This window comes from Microcebus murinus, chromosome 17, assembly GCF_040939455.1.
Source record: "Microcebus murinus isolate Inina chromosome 17, M.murinus_Inina_mat1.0, whole genome shotgun sequence".
NCBI lineage: Eukaryota > Metazoa > Chordata > Mammalia > Primates > Cheirogaleidae > Microcebus > Microcebus murinus.
Genome location: NC_134120.1, coordinates 41,612,689 through 41,634,414, shown reverse-complemented (window position 1 = coordinate 41,634,414; position 21,726 = coordinate 41,612,689). Strand labels below are relative to the sequence as shown.

Sequence of the window (21,726 nt, the reverse complement as noted above, 5' to 3'; positions counted from 1 at the left end):
TGCTGCAAGCTCACCACCCTGGAATTTCATGAATGATCGCCAGAGAAGGAGCTGTGTTGTGTGACTGTGCAGGCACCCTGCAGCCTTGGGAGACTGTGAGGGTGCCTGAGAAGAGGAAGGAAGGTGAACGCTGCCCGGCCAGGGGTGGGGACATGGAATCAAGGAGAGGACGCTGACGTCGAGCACTGCACCCAGCTCCTTCACCTGCCTGCCTGCCTGGAGCTTCCAGTCACAGCCCTGCCTCTCTTGGAGACTCTATGGGGAAGGCATCCATGCTAACATATTTTGTGCACACTTCCTAATGGCTGGAAAAATCTGAGTCCTAGAGAGAGTCATGTAGGGGCTCCTATACTCCAGTTGACCAGGCTGACCAATTGGTAGAGGAGTCTGCACAATTACTCTTGGTTCCGTGCCTTCATTTCCTTTATCACTCTGCATAATTTTTACAAGCTCTTTTAAACCCCTTTTAGGCATTCCCTACTTCTAGTGTTTCTCCAGTCTATGTTACCTGTCTTGCAATGATGAATAACAGGCCAGTGTATGTGTGATTTGTCCCTCACAGGGTCTCAGTCTAAGTCCTAGACATTATTTCAAGACTTCAACCTAATGGTGTGACTCCTGGCCTTCTACCAACTTCTTCGATGCATGCAGGCACACACACCCCGTGGCCCTTATGTGGATTTGATATTCAAACCCACACGGTCAGCATACCTCTCTGTGCCAAAGCCTTCTGTGGACCTCTTTCTTGAGAATTCAGACCCTGGTCATCCCAGGCCATGTGCTGTCAGTCACCACTTATAAATATGAGCTGCTTCCAGGACTCTACACCAAAGTATTCCCGAATAACCCTATTCTGGCTAGAGACACCTGATGCTTCTTTAGTCAGGAATGAGGCTTGGCTTTTAAGCTCCTGAAGGGCAGGAAGGTTTTCATGAACATCGTTCCCGAGCATGGCCTACCTGCTCGTTACTGCCTCTTTCTCCTGCGATGCCTCACCCCTGCTCCCCTCAGCTCACTGCGTCCTGCCACTCTGGCTTGGAACACGTGGCTCTTACCTGCTTAAGGATTTCACCTTTGCTGCTCTTCCTGCACAGAATGTTCTTCTCCACTTGCTACGTGGCTGGATCCCTGTCCATCCCAGTCTCTGAACAGATGCTGCCTGCTCAGGCAGGCCTCCCTAAACAAGTGTTCCCTGTTATTGTAACTGCAGCACCCTGTAATTTCCCTGCAGAACATCTAACAACATCTAAAACAGCACCAGTGTTTACTTGACTAACTCTCCCCTCAGTTAGACAGGAAACCCCTGGAGCTCGGGTATCTGGTCATTTGTTCAACACTGTGTATCTAGTACCTAGCACCTAGCTAGGTACCTAGCACCTGGTATGGATCAACAAACATTAGTCAAAGCAACAAATATTATCAGATCTTTCTTAAGCTCTAGGTGATGTTAGATCATTACCTTGGTAAAGGTTATGAAAATGTTTTTATATATATATATATATATATACATACATACACACATCTACCTATCTATATATACATTATATATATAAACTATCTGTATCTATCTGTATATACTATATACATATTATCTATATCTATATCAATCTATATCTATGTACATAGATGTAGATAGTATATATCAGGTGTTAAAGATTTCACATAGTTAAATTAATATATGCAATAAATGATATTATTAGGGCAGTTTGATAATTTGCTATCATCTTCTTGCTGCAAAGGTGAAGATAAACAATAGAAACAGTATGGTCTGCTCCCTGTGACTGAAGTCCTTGCTCAAGGACAGTGAATAATGCTATAAAATCACTTGTAATAAAGAGATCATTATCTACAGTCATTATTATACATGGGACATTCAAACTTCACATTGAGCTTTCCTAACACTTCAAGCCTAACAATTCTCAAAACACCCAAATTTCTATTTCTTAGAAAAAAGGAGGATAAATCAAGGAGATATTGGAAAATTGACAAGTAATCAGAGGTCTATAAAATTATAGAGACATCCCTGTGTTTTAGTCATTATAAATATGCCTAAAACTGCCTGAAAACTGTTGTTCTTATTATTCCTAATTTAAAAAGTTGTTATTTCCACTTTTTGTGTATTAGAATATCTTTACAACCTTGGGGTAAACAAAGATTTCTTAGGACACTAAAACGCATTAACCACAGAGAGAAAAATAACTGTTCTTTATCAAAATTAAAAATTCCTGCTCATCAAAAGGCACTTTTAATAAAATTAACAGGCAAACTCACAAAATAGGAAAGTATTACAATACATGTATCTCACAATGGACTCATATCCCAAAGAATTCATATGTCCCAAAGAATATATGAAGAACTCTTATGATCAACAATCAACAAGCAATCCAAAAAAGACGAGAAAAACCTAAATGGACATCTCACCAAAGAAAATATACAGGCAATACATATATAAAAAGATGATCAACGTCATTAGCCATCAGAAAGATATGTATATTAAAGCCACAAGTGATACCATTTCACACCCACTGATGAAGATGAGGAGCAAGTGGAACTTTCAACATTGCTGGTGAATTGTTGGTAGTTTCTCATAAAATTAAACATTTACCTTATGGTCCAGCAATTCCACTACTTGGTATTTATTCAACAGAAATAAAAACATACACAGACAATCCTTGACTTACAATGCTTCAACTTATGATTGTTTTATTTGATAATGGGTTTATCAGGGCATTAAATGCATTTTGACTTACAATATTTTTGACTTATGATGAGTTTATTGGGGCATAACCCAAATAGATGAATAATCTGTAGTATGATCATACAATGGAATATTACATAGCAATAAAAAGGAATGAACTATTGATATATGTAATAACTCAAAACTACGGCATGTGAGAGGAGCCGTTACAAAGTACATGCTGTATGATTCCATTCATATTAAGTCCAAAAATAGGCCAAACTAAACTAGGGTGATAGAAGTAAGAAAATGGTGGCCTGGGCCATGGGAGGAAATGCAGGCAGGGAGGAAATGGAGAAAATAGGAGTTGGAATGGACTGGAGAGGGCAATGAGAGAACTATTTAGAGTGTGAGATTTGATATCTTAATTTGGGTGGCCATTCTACAGGTATGCATGATTCTCAAAATTTATTGGACTGAACACTTAAAATTTGTGCATCTTATTGCATATAAATTGTACCCCAATTTAAAATTAAGAGATTCTATTATTTAGAAAAAAAACCATTACCACTAAACACCATTCATAATGTTTCCCTACTTTCTAGGCATGAGAGACATTTAACATTTCTTATATTTTATATATTTAGCCAGTTTGATGTATGATGAAAACATTAATGCATCCAGTTCTATTAGAATAAGCCTGAATTTATTATGAAATTCAAAAACATAAAGAATTACCCAAAACAAAAAATCCAAAAAAATCCCCTGCCCTGAATCAGGATTAAATTTTCAAAGATGAATGTCATTGCCACAGTATACCAGCAAGGGGAGTAGTTACACTTTGAGAAGAATTCTGTTTTCATCGCCACTAAATTATTCTATAGGGCACTTTAACGAGACCAAAAAAATTGACTTTTGGGTGTAGCCACAGTGGAAATGACAGATCATTTTAATGCAAGAGGAAAAGATTGAAAACCTTGACCCTCCAGATTACTTTGCACCTCAATGAGAAGGGGAAAAACACTTGCAGATCAGCTTATTAAAATGATATGTTCATGTAATTCCGGTACCAAGACAACATTGAAAAGAATAGCTAAATTAACTGTGGGATGCCACTTTTTCTTTCTTATTTCCACACAAGAATAATAATATACAACCCCTTTGCCTGCAAAAGCAAAAGACCCCCACAACTCCACGGTTTATTTTTACGTATGCGAGAACAGCCAGCCCCAGTTTGTACAGAATGGACAAACTGTTTGAAAACCTAGAGTCGGTCTGAGAGTACATAAAGCCGGAAAAGAGTACTATTTTTTCCCCCTGCAGGATAAGGACTTTTCAGTTGAGATTGTTAGGCTGTGAATCTGAAGGTTTATGCTGCATTTTAAAAAAAATATCATCATGTTCATCAATTCTTATAAGATTTGTAAGGCTTAATTCTCACATAAGCTCAGGAAGGCTGTAGAAAAGTCTCTAACTATCCCTTCCTACCAGCTTTGGTAATCCTGGATTTACAGAGGAGAATGTTCAGACTGACAAGGAGAAGCATGCCCCTAGGCAAGCACAAGTGCAGGTCTGCCAGACACCCACCCTTACAAGATAGGCAACTGCCCTCTTTGCATTCTAACCTCAGTAACAATCCTGACCTTGACTCTAGCACCAGAGCACCTTTTTCTCAGTTTGTCCGATCACCCAGAGAAGCTGAGCACGGAGGAACCAGCAATGTGTTCTCTAGAAAATACCCCGAGCCATGCCCCGTGCCAGGCTGGAGTCCCGACTTATGTCCCGCATCTCTGCAATCTGCTGTGCTCATGAATATGAGATGTGCCTCCCTCCCTGAGTGCAAGGACACTGAGTGCAGGTAAATAATAGTCCTTTCCAGAAACTGTGCCCAGGAGGATGCATATACCAAATGCAAAGATCTGGGGTACAAGAGCTGGTGTGTGGACTCACTCCACATGGGCACAGGCGGTAGCCTGCAAAGAGCAACTCTTGCTTTAAAATCACTCAGCATTGCAGCTTGTGCACAAAAGCAGCCCTTTACTCCGGGAGAGAGTTTGCTATCAATATATAAAAAGGTATTACCCTTGAATATGGTATCCTTGTGCTGGTGCATAAACCCTGCCTGAAGATTTTCTTCATGAAATTCCAAGGAGCATTTCTCAGTTCAATGACCCTAGGAAATGATTTTGAATTACTCTCCACTCATAACACAGAAGAAAAGTATTTCTTTTTCAGTCTCTATAAATAGAGGCCTAGAGAGGTATAGGATCGAGAGTCATAAGATTCAGGTTTTAGACTCTATCTTGAACATTTTATCAAGATTCCCAAATCTGACATGCAAATCTGGGCGGTCTTCTTGCTGTCAAGAAGAATACTTCTTCACAGGACTGGCCCAAATTAAACAGTTTCACTACAGTGAAGGATTTTTTTTTTAAATAATGAGAAAAGCACATAAATGAAATGCCACTGCATACACACTTTCCTAATTTTGAGTTTGCCACTGGGTGGACATGAGTCTAAGTGCGAAATAAACCAAAAGACTGTATCCCAAGGGTTACTGACCCCTGTGAGATAAGTAAAGGTAGAAATGAGAGTAAAGAAGAAAATACACAAAGCACCTAGAAATGGGAGACACACTGATTAAAGGAGGAAACAGAAGGAGGGGGTAGGTAAGGACACAAATAAAATGAATAGATGTTTGTCTCTGCGTTCGTTTTCAACCAGAGGTGGGCTGCTACCTTGAGCAGATCTGGAAGGAAGAGTGCACACAAACCAAGCAGAAATGAAAGGGTAGTAGTGGAGGGCAGTGGGTGCTGGCTGGCAGCGCACTGGGGGATTAAAGCACTTTGAAGAGAAAAACTGCTGTGTGTTTGTGGAAGGGAGGGAGAATGCTCCGCCTGAAACTAACCATGGGAAGCATCACTGGGTGCTCCCTGCCATGGAGACAGCAGGGACCGCCACACTCCAGCATGGCTCCTGTCGTGAGAGAAGTACCACATGCAGAATGAAGATGTTAATCTGTCCTCCGGCGAGGTCCACGTTAGCAGGTTCTCACAGCTGATCAAAAGGAATGTACTGGAAGCGGGGAGCTTGGAGGTGGACCTCGTGTGATTCACGTTGGTAGTCACAGAGGAGTGGGCTTTGGCAGCTAATGCCAAAGAAAGAAAAGCAAAGCTCTGGGTTCCCCAACCCCTCTGGAGTCTCTGGAGTTGTATTTTCACAAGACCCTAGAATTTTGTCTGAATTTGATAGGCTTCTCCTGATGTTTCAAATATCATTCACTGGAGATGCTTACACTCATTATCTCCGAAGATCTTGACTGGGAGCTAGCACCTTGCATTTCCTATGTCCTTCATGGAATAATCACTGACTGAGTGAATCAACCGTGTTCCCAAATGAGGAATGAGTCTCACATTAATTAAAATAGGAGTCAATAATGTGTAAGATACAGCCTATCTTTTCTTTATTACCAACATTTGGCAGATTCAGGATGAGAGCTCTAGCAATTCAAATCTCCCTCTGAGGTAAGTTTAGTAACTATCAAGATAGAGCTTGGCAGCTCTCTCTTGGGGTCCCCAAGGCTCACTAAACATTTTAAGAGGACACTAGACATTTTCCTAGTGGCTGGTGGATAACCAACTTCCAAGTGCGGGAGGCAGCGCAATCTTGTCCATCCCAAACAGCAAATTCTGGCAGGAGGTTTCGAACTGGCACTAAAGGCGTGAGAGGCAGGTAGCATGCAGTTTGGCTTTTTTTTTTTCTTTTTTTTCTTAAAGCAACCTTTGAAATTTTATTCATTCATTAGCAAAATGGATCTATTTGTTTTCAAATGGGTGGTTGCATTGGTTTGTTGTCTTAGTGATTTTAATGTCTAAGTTAGTGGTTCCTAAATTTTGAGGGTTACAGATCCCTTTTGGCTTATTTTTTATTTGGCTCAAATTCTACTTTTCTACTGCAGAGGAGATAGAAAACTTGCCGCGTTGTGTGCTAGGGAAAAACTAAAACTCAAGTGGAAGTGGAGGCTGAATAAGGGAGGGTCGGGGTGGCGAGCCAAGGGTGGGAGGTGAGAAGACAGGAGGGGCAGGCAGGGGTATGGCTGAAAACCGTCCTACTCTGAACATTAGCCTCACAGCTGGAACTGAGCTGATGGTGACAGCACGTGACCTTGTGGACATCTTTTCAGGAAGCCACTCACTTATGTGACAATGACAAGAGTCTTAGGATCACAGGCTGCTGGCTCTGAATAGAAAAGGCACTCTTCTGCCACACCAGTGCTGAGGCTGGAGTACAAGAACTCTACACTGCTGGGATGTGCATGGACCCCAGATCTTCCAATTGTCCCCACAGTGGCACAGGCCCTCAGTCACCAGTGTAACTGCTCTCATCTCCCCCAAGCCCAGGTCATCAAATCATTCATTTTGGCTGCTCCAGCATGCCTAGGTGTGGCTGTACCTGCAAAGTCATGCTTTCAGAATGGACTTTTAGTTCTGTTCAAAAACATTTTTGCATGTCTCTTTCTTCTTTTCATTCCCCATTGTAATTTTTTTTCTCTTTCCCCAGAGAAGAGCTCCTATTCACAGAGGATAATAATCTATACCTCTACAGCTGCCATAGAGCACCTTTTATATGTGCATCCATGGTACATAGCTTATCTGTTGTAATCTCAGTAGTCTGTGTAAGCCATGTACTGCTATCCCTATTCTGTCTTATTTTATTTTTTAGGGGTGGGGTCTTGCTGTGTTGCCCAGGCTGGAGTGCAGTGGCGTGATCATAGCTCACTGCAGCCTTGAACTCCTTCCTGGGCTCAAGTGATCCTCTCTCCTCAGCCTCATGTGTAGCTGGGACTACAGGTGTGCAATGCACCACTATGCCTGGTTTATACCTATTTTATAAATAAGAGCTCATCGAGGTCACCCAGCAGGCCTCTGGACACCATGTCCGGCTGCTTCTCAGTACGGAGTGCACTACAGTTTATAAGGTGCTTCCACATATGTTATAAAGCTCCCTGGCCTATAGATTAAATGTTATCATTACCTCCATTTTATAGATGGTAACACTGAAATTTAGAGGGGTTATGTGACCTGCCTGTGTTCTTGGGTGGCTGGGTTGGATTTCAAACGTGCATCCTCCTAGTGTACATCCTACGTTGATTCAACAGTATAGTGGAAAGAAAATAAAAGCTTGAGTTCAGGCACAATCTCCCCCAAATTTCTTCATAGCCATCTTCAAACTTAATCTTTCTTCCACCCCCACCCCACTCCTCCATTTTTTCCTGTCTCAATAAGAAGCTGATAAAGTGGTCTCCTTTGTCCCTGAGTGGTCTTATTCTCCTCACTTGATATTTGTATGCTATGCAGACGATTCTCAAACCTTTCTTTCTCTGAGCTCCAATTGCTGTTTTCACCACTCACAGGGCCATCTTTTCTTAGCAATACACCTTTGTATACACACCACACACCACTCTCCCAACCCCTCAGCCCTCTACATCTAGCTCTTGCCTACTCTGTTTTCCTTGAGCAATCCATGTGCTTTTATGTCTCCATGCTCTTGCTTGTACTGCTTGAAATGCTGTCCTTCTTTTTCTCTACTTGTAGAAATTGTATTCATTCTTTAAGAATCAGCTCAAGGATCACACCTGTTATTGGATATTTTCCCAACTCTTTGAGTCAGATTTCACGGCGTATTCTCTGTGTTCCAAAAGCACTTTGCTTATTGGGATATAGCACATCACTTATCACATGAGGAAATTATTTGTCTTCATTCTTGTGTTAACTTATGGGCTGCCAGCACAAGAAGACAAGAAGAGAATTTTATTTATCTCTACAAGCCTTGATACGATAAGCAGGGCCCTTGGGTGAGTGTTCGTTAAATGAATAAAAGAATAAATGAATGAATGATGACTCAGTTGCCACTCCTATTGTTCAACACACCCCAGTGAAGGCATAGTTTGATTTTTTTTCCCTCACCTCAAATCTTTGCTATTAGCCTGGAAATTTGTCTTGCTTGTTTTGTGAAAATACTGAGTTTTAAACAAAACAAAAATTACCTGTTATTTGAAATAATGCAAAAGGAAAGAGAATGACACATAATTTTTCTTATAGAAGTAACTCCTGTCACCCAAGTGATCAACATTACAGATAAATAATCAAAAAATTAAAATTTGTATTAGTAAAATTTTAAATACAATAATAGGAATTCATTCTCTTGTATTACTAAATGCTTATATTCATGTAATATACAATAGTGAACTTCGTTAGATTGTAATAATTTGGGAAGGTGGGGAGGAAAAGCCAGCCTGAATATGGAAGTCAGAATTTATTGGAAGCAATGCTGTTTTATTGCTTTCAATACTATGATCTGTCAATAAAGTCTGTCTAAGGAGACATCTACTTAACGACATGTATCCTTATTTTATAGCTGAATCTTTTTGTCTAAAGATCACTATATGCTGGATAAAGCCATAAAAACCATGTACTCTTTTTACTTGGGTTACAGGTGTTCCCTCTATTTCGCTTAGCAAATCCATTCCTTGCAGACAATTCAAAGGTTCATTTCAGCTTAATCTAGATCAAATTCTCAAGAATTATTTATTAGCAATGTTTGAATCAATACAGTTTTACCATATTCATAGAGGAAGGCATTGTGGAAAATAAAGTAATATAATCCAATGTCCCAGGGAAGTGTTAAATACTTTTAAAATAAAAATAGAAAAAAAAGGTAAACTTTTTCAAATGAGATAAACATTAATTATCCATCAAGCTACATATAACCAAAATCTATCAGCAAAGCCTTTGGTTTCCTTTGTAAATTCCTCGAGGGAAGGGTCATGGTTTGTGTGCTTCTCTCCCCTCCCTCCAAGACTTTCATACACTCCAACAATGCCACCCTCGAGGCTGTGCATCCTCGTGATGGCTTTCATTACAGAACAGGTGCTGAAAAACAACATTGTGAGGTTTTCAGATACTCTAGCTGTTTCTCTGCTTTTCTGTAACTACCCAAGACTCAAATATTATGAAAGGAGGTTACTCACCGATTCTGGCTACAGGTTGCAAGTAATTTACTGGCCCCCATCCTAGGGAAACAAAAAAGAGGAAGGAAATTCATACATTACCATCGCATCCAAAGACATTTACAAAAATTCTACACAAAGCTACCTCAACGCCTCTAATAGTTTCTTTGTATTAATAACGAGGAAAATCATGGGTGGAGATGTGACATACATCATCCTCTGTGGGCTAATGAAGAGGTGACAAGCTTGGGGTCACTTATTAGGAAACCTGGTATTATCTTCAAACTTTGCCACAGGACAGGCTGAGTTTTGAGCCTGTGCTCTCGGAGGGGGCTGGGAGTGGGCAGGGTGGGAACACGGCCATCACATGGAAGATGATTTCCATGGATTCCCAGCTTTCTACTCTGTAACATAGCAACATGCTAATATACAGTTATATGTTCACTTAAAATATTTGTGTAAAATTGAGCACTTAGCATAGATGTCTTTGGATAAAACTGATACTCAGAACAGATAAGCCACATGCATCTCCTGGCATTGAGTGTCAGTGGCCCTTCTTGGATACCTTAGCTTGGGAACCTTGGATGAGTAAATGAGCCAAAATCTAGGGGAAAAGAAGAAAGCTCTGAGGGAAGTAATCTCATGGATATTTAAATTATACAGAATTAATGGTATTTTTTTTTTCCTGTGGGGAAGAGTTATAAGAAAGAAATTCTGGGGTTTTCCTTGAGCTGATGAGTTCTTATGATGATGACCAAGAAGGGTGTCTTCCTGCCAGATGAAGTTGGCCAAATGTAACACAGTGTATTTCTTCTTGTTCAGTCACCTTATGGGGAGAGGGGAGGCTCAGCTCATTCTGAGAACAATTCCAGGGAATGTCATTATATGACTAGTTAGCTTTTGGCATTTGGGTTACATAGCTTCAATTCTTCCCTTAAAGAACATTATAAATATATAACACATAACATACTATATTATATACTGTATGCTACATCATATAATATTTTAATATAACATGTATAATATTTAACATAATTATACTATGTATAAATGTGTATTCTATATTATTTTATACATATATAATTTTTGCTCTCTGCATGCCTTTTAAAAATATGTTGATTAAAAGTTGAACAAGTCCTCAAGGATGGTGTGGCTTAAAGCAATGGTAGGATTAATTCTCTATCCTGTTATCCTGCTTCATTTAAATAACCTCCTCTCAATATGACTCATTTATTATATTGCTTTGCTAACCTTAGTTGAGACAAAAATTTTATTGGCACTTGCCTGTTTAATCAATCATTCAGCAAATTTTATTTGTGCCAAAATATATCCATTTATACTTGCATCAGTGAAATGCTTTTCTATTTTTAGAATGATTTAAAAATATATCCAAGGGCGTTTTGAATTGTATTGTTATGAGTTTCCTAGTATAAGGTATTGGCGACTCTATTTGATTTAGTAATATCTGCATTTTGGATGAAGGTATTTATAAGTCATTTATACAGCTCATCAATAAGTTATAGGTCCTTCAGTACAGCTGATCCCCACAGGTTGGAATTTGATATGTAATCCACTGCTCCAACCCACTTTATTATAATTGCAACTCTATATTTACCTGTCTACCCATGTGGATGGCACTTTCATGGCTTAGTGATAAGAATATTGTTAAGGCTAGAACTCAAAAACTTCCTTCATACAAAATTGATTTTATACAGCATATTATCATTATTTATGTATTCTGTCACTTAATCATATAAGGTAATTAAATTGGTGTGGAACAAGTAGCTATTCCAAAAGTCAAAATCATCTGCTTCCTCATTTTTTATGATGCTCTGGTAAATTGTTCATTGATTGTATCAGGGATTGTTCTCATCAGGGATTGCTTTTAAGCTATCTGGTTTATAATTATCAACTCATTTCCTTAAAAACTATGGACACAACAGGCTCTTTCCTCCATCTCCCTGTTGGCTCAACTAGGAAGGCTGTGCAAGTTCATGTGCCAATTTCTTAAGGGTATCTTGAAACCTGACATTCGACATTATAATGAGAGACACTCAGGTATTGGCTACTCTTTCCTGGTCTAGTTTGTCTCTCCACACTTCACTGAAGTATATTAGTTAGTTAAATGCATGTCTTCCACACTATACGGTAAACTTTTTTATTTTTTAATTTTTTGTTTTGGAGACAGAGTCTCGCTCTTGTTGCCCCAGCTAGAGTGCCATGGCATCAGCCTAGCTCACAGCAACCTCAAACTCCCGGGCTCAAGTGATCCTGCTGCCTCAAACTCCCAAGTAGCTGGGACTTCAGGCATGCGCCACCATGCCTGGCTAATTTTTTCTGTATATTTTTAGTTGGGCAATTCATTTCTTTCTATTTATAGTAGAGATGGGGTCTCGCTCTTGCTTACGCTGGTCTCGAAATCCTGAGCTCAAATGATCCGCCTGCCTCGGCCTCCCAGAGTGCTAGGATTATAGGCGTGAGCCACTGCGCCCGGCTCCATACAGTAAACTTTTGAACACAGACAGATCATCCAGTTTTAATTTCTCTTTTTTACTTCTCCAAACCTAGTTTAGTGTCATACATGAATATGTATTGAATTAAATTAAATTTTTAAAGAGACATTTATTTAAGGTTCTGATAAGATAGGATACAATAAATGCAATTTATTTTTGATTTTATAAATTGTCTCCTAAAGAAAAGCATTTTCTTCCATTTCCCAATAATAGTAATAGAGTATATGGCTCTTTAAAGGCTTTGACTGTATCTTCTAATTGTTATTCTTATATGTATTTTTATGTAATAAATACCTAGGATGTTAGGTTCAGTATATACAATCAATAAATATCAACTGACTTACTAGCTACATGATCATATATTTAATAACTATGAATGTTCTCCAACGGTCAACTTTGAAACCAACTTTAAATGTCAGCAGTGGGGCTTGCTTAACAAACAGAAATTAATTAGATTTGGCCAGAGCCACCCAAATAAGTAAGAGTTTAAACCTCATATCTAGTATACATGTTCTTGTACTGTGTTCACAAGATTGAATACAGAATTAAGAATTAATTTAGTGGCATAGACATTTAATGAAACAGAATCTTTCCCTTGCATCCCATGACTTTATTTTGAGTCAATTTTATCTTCTTTTTTTTTTTTTATTTGAGATAGAGTCCTGCTCTGTCACCTGGGCTAGAGTGCCATGGCATCAGCCTAGCTCACAGCATCCTCAAACTCCTGGGCTCAAGCAATCCTTCTGCCTCAGCCTCCCAAGTAGCTGGGACTATAGGCACGTGCTACCACACCTGACTAATTTTTTTGATTTTTAGTAGACACAGGATCTCGCTCTTGCTCAGGCTGGTCTTGAACTCCTGAGCTCAAGAAATCCTCCCGCCTTGGCCTCCCAGAGTGCTAGGATTATAGGTGTGAGCCACCACGCCCGGCCTTCCATTTTTGTCTTCTGTGGTGAAACACAATTCACTTGTTGAAACTTGGTGTAAACACCATAATAAGTGAATAGGTCTACAGCTTTGATGGAAAATCAATTTTTGAAAAATTAGCATTTCACTGATCCTGAGGATTTCACTAAGTCCTGAGGATTGGAGAGCTTCATGCAGCATGAATGGCACACTGAGCCAGGTGGAGCTCACAGTCAAGTGAGAGAACACAAGTACAACCATGATGTACTTTCTCAAAGAACTCAAAGTAATTATGATCAAGTGATAAATTAATTATGTTGTTTATCATAATTATTACCTAACATCTTTACCAAGGAAAAGGTTAGACAGCATCCTAAGGCCATGTGGAAATTTGTTGTTAAAATTGAAATAGGATGACATTTGGATTGCCAAAGCCTTGTTTTCAATAATGAATCTTTTTTTTCCAGCTAGACCTTGCAGAAATGTGATTATCAATATCTTCTTAATTTTACAACAGATAAGGATACAAAAAAATCATCACAGTGAATTTCTGGTCCTTTGGTTATTTGGATGTGAAAAAAAAAATCATCACAGTAAAGTTTAGGTCCTTTGGTTGTTGGATTTAAAACGTTATCCCAATTTTTTCTTTTGAAATATTGATTTGGTCTAACCTTACCTTTTTTCTCTTTTCTTTTAAAATTGCTTGGATGCACAATTATTAAATCAATAATAACCACAATAACAGCTAACATGTACTGAATGCTTATTAAATACCAGACCTACTGCTGAGCACTTTATGTGAACCTTACCTAATTTAATATAATAAAAATCCCATGGGAATACTATCAGCACTTCTGCATATGGAATACGGCTACATGTTTCCAGTTCTGCACTTTCTTACACAAACCACATCCATAATCATCATTTATTTATATTTCCTGGTTTCAGTTCCATTAAAGTGAATTGAGAACTTAAAAGTGCAAAGCAGAACCCAACATTTTAGATTTTGTTTCAGTTTTTTTCCTAATTTTACCATTATCTTACAAACATCTAATTCTACAGCATTTTATTTTTAGTAATTCAACTTCATTGAGTCTTTTCAAAACATTTTCATAGAAACAGAAATTCTCTTTTATATACCCATATGTCATCTAGTTACATAATTTATAATTGAATTGAATAATTCTATGAACAAGCACAACTGGCATAGCAGGTCTGGGAACAAACACACTGGCTTTTGATCCACATAACATTTCGACAGGTGGGGTCAGAAGTTTACAGGTGGGCTAGAAGGTACCTAGTGTTGAGCTGGCGTGAATATCAGTCAGTAGGTTATATTGAAGGAAGGGAAAGGGCTGCTGAATCTGGCAAATCATTTAAGAGGAGGTCAGTATATAAAGAACTTCTATTGTATTTATGCTTTAACTGATTATGCATTACTTGGTAACATTAAAATTTTAAATATGTTTAAAATGGAAGGAGAAGGAGGAAGAGAGAGTGAATGCAGGTACCTTTCCCAAGATTGCAAAACTCGAGGTGGAACTAGGATTCAACTCCAGAATTTGGCCTCGAAGTCTAGTATTCTTTCTCTCCAACCATTATGCCTCAGGACAGAGATGACTGTGTTGGGTTGGGTGTACTGCTGCAGGCCAGAAAGAAGGCTTGTGATGGCTAAAGAGTGAGCAGCAAGGGAACAGAGCAACAGAATATAGAAGAAACCAGGAAGTAATGAAATAGTCTTAGAAATTTGCAAAAGAGTCCTGCCATTGAGTTAACCCATGTATTTCTTGACTGCGTGCCTCAATGGTTCCAAACAAAAGGGGTTTCAGCAAATGAATTTTGCCTGCTGATGCTGCCAACAGAACTGGTTCTTGTTAACTCCATACTGGAAGAACTCTTGAAAGGGCATCACTTCTTTCTCTCCAGCAAACAATAAACAACAACACAGAAGAAGCTGTGACTCAATGGTCCCATGGGGAACCAAAGCTGGGATCAAGCTTCGGGAAATCTGCAATTCAAATAAAGTACAGTTGTCCCTAGGTATCGTAAGTGATTTGTTCCAGGACCTCCCACGTATTCCAAAATATGCAAATGCTCAAGTCTCTGATGTAAAATAGTGTGGTAATTTGCATATAACACATGCACATACTCCCACATACCTTAAATCATCTCTAGATTATATATAATACCTAATAAAGTTTAAATCCTATGTCAATAGTTGTTATACTGTATTGTTTAGGGAAGAACGACAAGAAAAATGTCTGTGCATGTTCAGTAAAGCTGCAACCACCCTTTCTTTTTCTGAATGTTGCCTTTCTGTGTTAGGTTGAATCCACGAACGTGGAATCCATGGGTACAAATACGAAGGACCCACCCTAACATTTGAATGTTATCAGCCACTTCCTTCTAATTTTTGCGTTTTACAGGTTCTATTTCCATCAAGTCCTTCTTTGCGTAGGACCATTTAAACACCAGTTTTGAAGAATTCCCTAGTCTCGTACAAAGGATGATTTTTATAGTAGCTGTTTTAAAATGCTTCCAAATAGATTATAGTGTTTTCCCATTAAGTATTAATGATTTCAGTTTATGTTAAACGCTTTCTCTGTTTCTTGCCTTGGCATTTTCCAAGTTATTTCCTTCAAGAAGAAAATTAGAAAGGTATTAAGATTTCTATGACTTCATAATGAATTCATAAAAAGGTTAAGATCTTTAATGGCTAGCCCTTCAACAAAATTACGTGAAATTGTTCAAAATGTTTGTACATGGGACATCACTTTTATACACTTCCAAAATGTAGTGCTCGGTTTTTAACTTAGTCTGGTTTTAAAAATAATTATTGCAATCACAGGGCTGTATATGTGGTTGAGATTGAAAGCCTCCTTCATATAGAACAGCCTATCTTGTTGGAAGGAGATTATAAACCATGGATTAATTATTTAATTAACATGAGTATAAAAGTAGAGAATATGGGTAGATGGCTTCTTTCATTTTTTCTTTTAAAGATTTCAGAATTAGTTAATTAGCTAAAAGGAAATACAAGTAAAAGGAGTCATGTGGGTGAGATGTAGTGGCAGAGTGTGTGTCCAGTGCTCTTTTTCGGGGCACTGTGCGCTAAGGTCACTAAGCCAGGATTTAGTTCTAGCAGAGGCGGCTTCCTGTGCTCTGCCAGCTGTCTGGGGTGCTTGTCCTTGTGCAGGTGGAGCCAGCACTTTATGGCATGCTTTGCATAAAAAAGAGTGCAAATTGAATCATATCCGGGGAATGTCTGAGAGACAGGACTTGTCCTAGAGGCAGCCTTGAAAGTGAGACTAGCACTGAAAAGGGGTGGAGGGCCAGGCCCCCAGGCCTGATTTTCCAGCTACTTTATGAGAAACCCATTCACTCAGCTTCTCTGGGCCTTCACTTCTCTCCACCTAGGAAATGTCTAATATCCATTGCAGCTTTGCGAGTCTAGGAAAGAGGACAAAAAGTAAAGTGGGTCTTCATTACCAGGCAGTCACCAAGGTTTCCCTGTCTATGCTGTATTTAGTCCCCCACCCCACGCCACTCCGTAAATGCCCTCGTATATGTTACCTCCTGTGATCTCGCAGCAGTGCCCTAAGGATGTTGGGTCACTGGCTGGCAGGGTAGCCTGCCTTAATCTCGCCATGCTATCTCATCAGAAATGTCACTCTCTCAATTCTTTCACTCTCGCCTATATGTGATTCAGTTCTAAATATATATACACCCTCAGCTTTGACCTCTCCTGAACTTCAATTCCACTTCTCCAAATTCTAGCTTCCACATGTGTGTCCTATTGTTGGATCAAGTGCGGCTAGACTTGAATGAAACTCGTAATCCTTTTCCCCAAACCACCCGTCCCTCTGAACTTGCACGTGTCTATTATACAGACACTTCTTCCTACCATCCAGGCGTGTAGCTTTGACATCCCCCCTGCCATCTCCTCCCCGCCACACTTGTTTCCAGACAGTCACCTTTTGATCCTTTCTTTCTATATTTCAAACTCATTCTTTTTTTATTTTTTAGTCCTTTAACCCCCCAGCCTCCCAGCCAAGGTCCTTCGCACATCAAAGCCTAGACTATTGCAACCGTCTCCAAAATGGTCTCCCTAATGTCAATCTCCATCCTCATATTGATTTATCAGATTGTTTAAAAAATTGCTTTGCCCATGCTAATCTCCTCTTCAAAATCCTTTATTTTATTCCCACCGTTACAGGATTGAGTCCAACTTTGCATTCTGTGGTTACTAAAATATGGTGCCTGCTTACCTGTGTAATTCAGAACTCTCCCATACAAATTCTGGAAGTCCCCCAAATAAGCCACCTTCATTTCTAATCCTAAGCCTGAAATGGCTCTCCTCCTTCTATTTGAAAATGTTGTGTTCATTCTTCAAGAGAGAGGGGTTTCACCTTGATGGTTTCACCTCTGAACGTTCAGAGCGGTTGTCTTCTGAACTCCAGTAGGTGTTGCCCATTTGGGATGTAGGCAACAGTACAGGAGCAAACAGCATGCCAGGCCAGCCCTTCACATATTAACCTATTTGTTCCTTAACCTTATTGCATACATAGCATTACTGTCCCTACTTCATAGATGAGAGTGTGGCTCAGAGGGGTTAATAACACATCCAGGTCACAAAGTTGCTAGTGCTGGATTCAAATCCTGACGGTTTGGCCATAGAGTCCATGCTTCTAACCTTTACACCACATGACGTAGTATAGCTTCTGTGGTTCTATAAATCCTTCCGTGCCAACTGTCTTTCCACACATAAGCTCCTTAAGGGAAGACTGTTCATCTCTGTCCTCTCTGGGGGGTGGGGGGATTGTGATGAGCACACAGAGACACCCAGGACGTGCAGCCTGAGAGGTCCAGGAATGGAGTGTAGCAGTAGAAACAACAGCAAGCCCCTGACAGTATCTGCAGTGTGTAAAACACACAGACAAACACCTTCCTCCTTGATCTTTCCTGTAATTAGATAAAACTGCTGGCTGCATATTTCACAGATGAGAAAAGAGGTAATATGAATAATAAAACACCGAATACATTTTCCCATTTGGAGAATATGGGCCAGATAATGAAGATTGTTACAGCCTCATTCCCTCCTTCCTTTCCTGCCTTCCTCTCTTCCTTCTTTTCTTTCTTCTGTTGTCATTCATTTATACGCTCCCTGTCAGACCAACAAACCTCTGGGTTTGTTATTTAGCATTTTCAGTCTAGATGCTCAGAGGCAGAGGGAAGTGATCTCAAGTAATTTCCAAATGCAATAAAAAGATTGCTAAAATTTATTGTGAACATACCACGTGCTAGACCAAGGGCTTGGCAGGTATTATCTCACTTAATCCTTGTAACAACTCTGTCAGATAAAACTATTATTATCTCCACTTTACATATAAAGTGAGAAACTGAAGGAGATTAAGGTCATAAGGCTCATAAGGGACCCAGCAAGGATTCCAGTCCCCGCAGTTTGAGATGAGAGCCTGCGCTCCTGACCTTTACACTTGACTCCCGCCGGGACTAGGTACAGCTTCGTGACAGGCTGGGGGCACATGTGAAATTAATTTACTTCCTTTGAAAAGAGCTCCATAAATAGTATTAGGGTACAACAGGAATGCTTCCAAAATCCTTGCAGACTTTACCAGAAAGCAGGTGTGTGACCTTTAACAACTTAACCTCTCAGGGCTTCATTCAGTTCATTTGGGAAATTAAAAATTAGCGCCAAATAATCTCCAGAATTCTTCCCAGATACAGACCTTCTATTATTCTAAAGAGGCATCTAGGGGACAGTGAACATTTGCTGATCTTGGAGTCAGAAGAACCAGGTTTCTTTGAATAGCTTGGCACCCTTGCTGTCAGTCCCTGTCACCACGATTTGTAGGTTTGTACCTATCACTTCCAGCTTGTCATCTGCTGTTCTCAACTGTCTGAAAGACAATCAACCAACCCAAATAATCATCTGGAAGTACAACGATCTTTTTTGCCACACTTTTCACATATGCAAGTGTTTAAGATCAATGTCTCAATTTCTGAGTTCTTTCTTAGCCTGCTCCGTGGCTGTAGGTTTTGCTCTTTGGATGTGAGACTTGCACTCATGGCCAATTTTACCTCGTTGCAGGTTCTGGCTGAAGAGGAGCTATGCCTGATAAAATAACGTCCCTGACTTGGAAGAGTATTTGCGTCATTCCTTCCCTTCTCAGCATTTTCCGTGATCGCTTTGCTCATCAGCATGATCCACATCAAGTTTTTCTTTTGATGTGAAACAAAGTGTCTTTTTTCTTCTTTGCTACAAGCATTCTCTGGGTAATCTCATTCATTTTGTTGGCTTTGATGAGGTCTGTGTTAACACTGGTAACTCCTAAATTTCTAAACTGTACCTCTCACTTGAGCTCTGGCCTCAAATAAGAATGTGCTCAGAGCACAAAGCATTAGGATTTCTATGAGCACCGAAACAGAGCTTATCTAAATATCAAGTTCTCTTCCCTTCCAAACATGATCCGGCTCCAGTGCTGCCTCTCAGGGAAGGCACCACTCAGTCACTCAAATCAGGGGCCTTGGAATTCCTCTTGCATTCATTTCCCTGCTGCTCGCGTGTCATTAATAACCAAGTCCTGTTTATTCTTTCTTCAAACATTTCTCAAATCCACCCAACTTGCCCATCCCCACTGATATTTCCCTGCTTCTCACCTATATAATCACAGTAGACATCCAAGAAGCATCTTTGCTTTGGTAGGTAACAGTCGTTTCAAATTTAAGATATACAAACTAGAAATATCCTTTTTCCTTTATCCCTCCAAGTTGGTCTTCTTATGTTCTGCTATATCTCAGCTAATAGTTTTATTTACTACTTTGCTTACATCAAAAACCTAGAGTCATTCTTTCTCTCTCTCTTTTCTTATCCCTCCACATCCAATCTATTGGTATGTGCTGAGAGTACTACTTCAAAATCCTTCCTAAATCTGATAGCATCTCATTATTTCTACTGGAACCACCCTGGTTCAGGCCACTTCATTTTTCTCTTGATTTACTGCAACAGCTTTCTTAAATGGTCTCCCTATTTTTTTCTTCCTAGAATCCCTCCCAGGTCAGAGTGCTTACAAAATAATCTCATTCCTTTGCTTTAAATTCTTCAGTGATTTTTCCATTGCAATTGTCATAAAATACAAACTCTTATCACAGTCTACAAGGCCTACAAATGACTGGATGATGCTGCCTGTATACTCACACGTGTTCACCATGTTCCAGCCACACTGATTTTCTTTCTTCTTCCTTCAAACCACCGAGGTTGTCCTGCCTTTGAACTTGCTTATGGCTGGGATTGCCTCACATCATTCAGGATTCAGTTCAAATGCCCCTCCTCAGAGAGCTCTTCCTCTACAACTTTAGCTAAAATGGTACCCCATGTAGAACTCCCCAGAATTAAATTTTATCTTTTCTTCTTCTTTTTTAAAACCCCCTTTACAATTATAATTTTATCTCTTTTAATGGGATAATGGCCAACTGAAAATAGAAAAATATGAACTTACTGAAGCAGGTTATTTAAAATTAGAAAAAAAACTAGTTAAACAGTTTAAAATATCTGTTTGAGATACTGATTTCAATTCTTTTGGACATATATAGAGAAATGGAATTGCTGGATCATAAGGCAGTTTTATTTTTAATATTTTGAGGAACCTCCATACTGCTTTCCATAATGGCTGTGGCAATTTATACTTCCATCCCAACAGTTTACAAGGGTTCCCTTTTCCCAAATCCTCACCAATGCCTGTGAGGTAATAGCCATTCTAGTAAGTGTGAGGTAATATCTCACTCTGGTTCTGATCTGCATTTCCCTAATTATTAGTGATGCTGAGTACCTCTTACTATGCCTGTTGGCCATTTGTATGCATTCTATTGGGAAATGTCTATTCAAGTTCTTTGCCCATTTTCAAACCAGGTTATTTGGTTATTTTGCTATTGAGTTGTATGCATTCCTTATATAATTGCAGCACTATTCAAAAATCTCTAAGTGCCTGGGAACAAAGGACTGGACCATGATCGGTTTTGACATTTTGGTCATCTTTTTAGTGTACTTATACCTGCAACTAGTTGATCCCTCCTGCTAGATAGAACTTGACCATTTATTGTTTTCTAAATTTTGTCTTATTGTGGTAAGAACACTTAAAATTGAATATATCCTTTGAATAGATTTTAAGTGTACTAGGAGACACATCCGTTCTCTGCTCTTTAGATACGTCCTTCATCAACAAGCACTGATTATTGTGTCCTGTAGTATATAACTTATGTAAGTTCTGAAATCAAATGGTTAAAAAAATCTAGATTAGCCACTTGTTAGCATTCGTGTTTATATTTCTATCAGCAATATGAACTGAGTGGTCCATCATATTTGCCATCTTATATGCAAATCTTTTACTTTTCACCTGGAACAAAGATCTTCCTTTGGCATTTTCTCATGAGTGACAATAACAAATTTGATAATTTACTGGTGGAAAGAGTACGATGCCTAACTTACACTGTACTAGATCCCATCGTGTTTATACTGGACACAACTCATGGTCTTAGAAAAGATAAACAATGCAAGCTGATCTGAGGCATCTTTTTGCATTATTTATTTCTGCCACTAATCATTA

General features: G+C 39.3%; 1 protein-coding gene across 3 annotated transcripts in view; it reads right to left on the bottom strand.

Annotated features, from left to right (window-relative positions):
- The window catches only part of CHST9 (carbohydrate sulfotransferase 9), a 240,804-nt gene that overhangs the window by 83,555 nt on the left and 135,523 nt on the right, over nucleotides 1-21,726 (bottom strand). For all 3 annotated transcript variants that reach the window (XM_020282110.2, XM_020282109.2, XM_020282111.2), the window contains one exon: nucleotides 9,708-9,749. In XM_020282110.2, coding sequence (XP_020137699.1) covers nucleotides 9,708-9,749 — 42 coding nt within the window. The remainder of the gene's footprint in view (nucleotides 1-9,707; nucleotides 9,750-21,726) is intronic.